At 44.6% G+C, this 5,000-nt stretch overlaps 1 protein-coding gene across 1 annotated transcript in view; it reads right to left on the bottom strand.

Annotated features, from left to right (window-relative positions):
- Positions 1-1,003: 1,003 nt before the first annotated feature.
- LOC139665118 (protein Red-like) overlaps positions 1,004-5,000 on the bottom strand; it is a 13,005-nt gene continuing 9,008 nt past the window's right edge. Inside the window, exons 12-14 of the mRNA XM_071544089.1 lie at positions 3,796-3,994; positions 2,082-2,100; positions 1,004-1,299 (exon numbers count right to left, since the gene is read on the bottom strand). Coding sequence (XP_071400190.1) covers positions 1,004-1,299; positions 2,082-2,100; positions 3,796-3,994 — 514 coding nt within the window. The remainder of the gene's footprint in view (positions 1,300-2,081; positions 2,101-3,795; positions 3,995-5,000) is intronic.

Below are 5,000 nucleotides of genomic sequence, written 5' to 3' on the forward strand. Positions count from 1 at the left end.
TGTGTGAATATATCTAATAAACACCTTCAGAGTGTTTGTCCAGCTCCTCTGTCTGTGTGGCTGAAGATGCTAAAAGAGCAGAGAGATGTGCAACCTGCACCCAAAAAACAGATAACTGGACAGTGAGCAGGCTCAGCACAGAGCAGAGAGCTGAACCACAGACCTGCTGCCAGCCTGAGACTCACAGACCAACATCTGCTCTGAGCCAGTTTCCCCCTGGTGTGGAGGCTGGTGTGAGAGCTTCAGCCTCAGCTCACCATCAGAGGAGTGTTCAGCTCACCATCAGAGGAGTGTTCAGCTCACCATCAGAGCGAGTGTTCAGCTCACCATCAGACCGAGTGTTCAGCTCACCATCAGAGGAGTGTTCAGCTCACCATCAGAGCAGGTGTTCAGCTCACCATCAGAGTGAGTGTTCAGCTCACCATCAGAGGAGTGTTCAGCTCACCATCAGAGGAGCGTTCAGCTCACCATCAGAGCGAGTGTTCAGCTCACCATCAGAGGAGTGTTCAGCTCACCATCAGAGCAGGTGTTCAGCTCACCATCAGAGTGAGTGTTCAGCTCACCATCAGAGGAGTGTTCAGCTCACCATCAGAGGAGTGTTCAGCTCACCATCAGAGCGAGTGTTCAGCTCACCATCAGAGCGAGTGTTCAGCTCACCATCAGAGGAGTGTTCAGCTCACCATCAGAGGAGTGTTCAGCTCACCATCAGAGCGAGTGTTCAGCTCACCATCAGAGGAGTGTTCAGCTCACCATCAGAGGAGTGTTCAGCTCACCATCAGAGCGAGTGTTCAGCTCACCATCAGAGCGAGTGTTCAGCTCACCATCAGAGCGAGTGTTCAGCTCACCATCAGAGGAGGTGTTCAGCTCACCATCAGAGGAGTGTTCAGCTCACCATCAGAGCAGGTGTTCAGCTCACCATCAGAGTGAGTGTTCAGCTCACCATCAGAGCAGGTGTTCAGCTCACCATCAGAGTGAGTGTTCAGCTCACCATCAGAGTGAGTGTTCAGCTCACCATCAGCTCACCATCAGAGCAGGTGTTCAGCTCACCATCAGAGTGAGTGTTCAGCTCACCATCAGAGCGAGTGTTCAGCTCACCATCAGAGCGAGTGTTCAGCTCACCATCAGAGTGAGTGTTCAGCTCACCATCAGAGCGAGTGTTCAGCTCACCATCAGAGTGAGTGTTCAGCTCACCATCAGAGCAGGTGTTCAGCTCCACAGGCAGAGTGCTCAGTCTGCTCAAGCTGGAACAAGGAAATCTGGTTTTCTGGTGAGAAACCTGGACCAGGCTTGAAGAACAGCCTAACATTGTGGTCTGTAGGAAACACTTTTATGCCCATTTTCGTTACTGCTGTTTTTGTTATTTATTGTTATTATTTAATAAGCCGACTGGATGCTATAGGCTGTGCTTTCAATGTAATGTATTTGTACTGGATTGTAGCCCACAGACAATTTGTTGTTCATTTCATTCTGTTTGGTTGACAGACGCCCGGAAATTAATGTCATGTCCTTGCACTATTTTTTATTTACCTTAGGCAACCTGCTGTATTTGCACTCAACTTTTATATTTGTTGTTAATAGATGACATGTTAATGCTGTACATGTTTTGTTGTTATTGTTTTAATATTCTGTTGTAAATATGTAATGTTTGCTATTCTGTTTCTGATGTTGTTCAGAGAATAAAACTGGAACATGTAAAATAAATAAAACGAACATGTAAAATAAATAAAACTGGAACATGTAAAATAAATAAAACTGGAACATGTAAAATAAATAAAACGAACATGTATCACATATTCGTCACAGTTGAAGTGCACTGCAGCCTCCTTGTGGCAGGAAGCGGTAAAGCAGCGACTGCATAAACTCATTTGAAATTGGCGGCTCCTTCCAAGCCCTACAATGTGATTTTGAATCAGATGGTAACAGCGTATAACCACAGGAACATATGGGGAAGGGTTAACGGTGTCAAGAATTAGATACCACCCAACCCTAGAATGAAGTGAAAGCAGTGGAATGTGAATTTGACTCTTCTGCATGAACCTGAAACAGATTCTGACAGCGAGGAACAAGAGAAAGTGATTTACCTGTCTCCATCTCCATGGCCTGCAGACAGACAGACAGACAGACAGACAGACAGACAGACAGACAGACAGACAGACAGAGAGAGACAGTCAGTTAGTACAAGAGAATAGACAGCAGGAAGTAAATTTGAAAACAGTGTTTTCATGTCGAATGTTTTCACTGCGTCTGCTGTCCAGACTGAACCGACAAAACCGCATCACTTCCTGTCTGGTCCTGTTCAGGACTTTTAATGCATTTCTTACCGTCAACAAATCCTATGAAAATAACAAAATCAGCAATGAATTTGTTTTGCTAACAAGTCTGGTCCATGTATCTGGTCCCAGTGCAGCCATGTCCCAGCAGCCATAGAACTCCATTGTATTAAAAACATTAAAAACCCGTCACAGAGCCATGCTGCTGCTCTGCAGCATATTGCATCATCACCATGCACCGGGCCGGACACTTTTTCCTCAGACGACTTAATAAGCCGACTGGAAACACTTTGCCATCTCAGGAAAGTAGTTCCGCAGCACAGAAAATAGTCCCCCGACGTAATGAAGAATTTGTTCCCGTTTGAATTTGATTTGGTAAAAACTACAACAGCCTGACTTTTCATGGTAACAGTTAGAGATTTTTAAAATGTAAACTATGTCTTTGACTGTGTTTACATGGACTTGAGTCTCCCGGTTATGATCGGGTTTTTGAAGTATCCCGTTTTTGTGTTTGCACATGTAAACATCAGATCCCGATTTCAGAAACCCGGATAAGTCCTTATCCCGGTTTTGAGAAACCCGATCATGCTAGCCGGAGTACTCTGAAAGAAACCGGATCCTGTCGCATGTAAACATCTGATCCTGGTTTCTGACCGCTGCAGACTCCCTGCAGGCGCTTCAGCCGAGAGACGCAACAGAACAACAACAACAACAACAACAACAACAACAACAACAACGAGAGCGTCTCACTTCTGGAGCGATGAGGAAACAGAGTTTTGTCTCTCAGATGAAAGAATGAAATAAACTCGTCAGTTTAGATGGAGGAAGCAGGACATGCTGAGCTGTTCAGGTCTGTAGAGACAGACAGGAGCCGGGTCAGGTCAGGTCAGGTCAGACTGAAGAAACATTAATGTTACTATGTGGCCAAACATCAAAACAAACAGTCAAATTAATTTAAGGTTAACAGTTACAGAGGAATATCAGATTAATGATTTCAAAATTGCCGGTTTGTGTTGTAAACATCACAGGAGCAAACAGCATGCAGTCATCAGTAACCTAGTATTGATCATACGGGGATATGAATAACCAGATTTCTCTGTGTTCCATGTAAACACCATATCCTGAATATGATCAAAACCGGGATAAGCCTCATAACCGGGAAACTCAAGTCCATGAACACAGTCAGTGTGGATTTAGTTATTTTCACAGGATTTGTTGTCGGTAAGCAAGGTGTTAAAAAACACATCCTTTAAGTTCAGAAAAAATGCTCAAAAGAAAAAGTGTCACAGTAGAATTCTTCCAGCCTGATGGATCACATGACAGGGACTCGCCTGAGGTCACATGACCATCAGCGATCCACCTGCAGAGAGTTTTCAGAGAGCGTCTCAGAGCGGACAGACGGACAGAGCAGAGAAAGAAAGAGACGGACGGACAGAGAAAGAAAGATGGACAGAGCAGAGAAAGAAAGAGACGGACAGAGAAAGAAAGAGACGGACGGACAGAGCAGAGAAAGAAAGAGACGGACCTGCTGCTCGTCTCCTCGCGGCTTCTCGAAGTAGCTGTGCCTCCTCTTGTCCTCCTCCCTCTCTCTCTCCCTCTCCCTCTCCCTCTCCCTCTCTCTCTCCCTGTCTCTCTCTCTCTCCCTCTCCCGGTGTCTCTCCTTCTCTTTGGGGGGGGGTTTGGAGGAGGTGGAGGGGATGTAGTCTCCGATGTCGTCAAAGATGCTGAAAACAGAAACACGGACACAGGGGCAGATACAGTTATTTTCACAACATAATGAACATTTTGTCATTTCATTTTTGGGGTTTGTCGTTTTTGTGCCTTTACTGTTACTTGGTTTGTGTTCTTCTGCATGTCCCGTATTTCCTCTAATATTGTCCCGGGCCTTTATTTCCCTCAGCTGCAGAGGGTTCCAGGTCTTTATTGGAAGCAGGCTGATATTAGAGACAAGCCTTTATGTCTAATTCCCTCTGTTTGATAAGTATATTTGCTCATATTTTAGTATGAAGCCTCTTTGTTTTCTGATCTGTTTCTGTTGGGGTTTGTTAGGAAGCCGTTTTTTTGTTACTGCGACGCTTTACCGATAATTACGGTAATCGACGACGGCACGCTCCAGAGACTTCCTCCAGCCGAGCCGTCTGGTGGCACACTGCCATCTGGTGGCACTTGTACGTTACAAACTACAGTTACATTATATGACAGGCACCAGGAGTTCACCGGGATCCACCGTTGTTTTTTCCTTTGTTTTTTCCCCGGTCTGTATTTGGGGCCTTTATTTGTTCGTGTCGACATTATCAGAGACCCGACTTTTAACTGACTACCGGACACTATTAGAGGAAATACGGTCTGTACATGCAAAAGATCACAAACCACATATGTGTGTATGTATTCTGAAAAAAAGGAAAACAACAATAAAAAGATGTAAACACAGAACTGAGCGTACAGATAGAGTTACAGCGTTACAGTCACAGTGACATCACTGGTTTGATCCATGCAGTGTTTCTGTACTTTAGTTTCATAAAGGAAACTAAAGGAAACTGAAGGAAACTAAAGGAAACTAAAGGAAACTAAAGGAAACTAAAGGAAACTGAAGGAAACTAAAGGAAACTAAAGGAAACTAAAGGAAACTGAAGGAAACTAAAGGAAACTGAAGGAAACTGAAGGAAACTAAAGGAAACTAAAGGAAACTGAAGGAAACTAAAGGAAACCAAAGGAAACCGAAGGAAACTA

The sequence above is a fragment of the Centroberyx affinis genome, unplaced genomic scaffold (assembly GCF_046629955.1).
Source record: "Centroberyx affinis isolate AG114_WGS23_722 - 3 ecotype Tasmania unplaced genomic scaffold, CSIRO-AGI_Caff_v1 ptg004455l_1, whole genome shotgun sequence".
Taxonomy (NCBI): Eukaryota; Metazoa; Chordata; class Actinopteri; order Beryciformes; family Berycidae; genus Centroberyx; species Centroberyx affinis.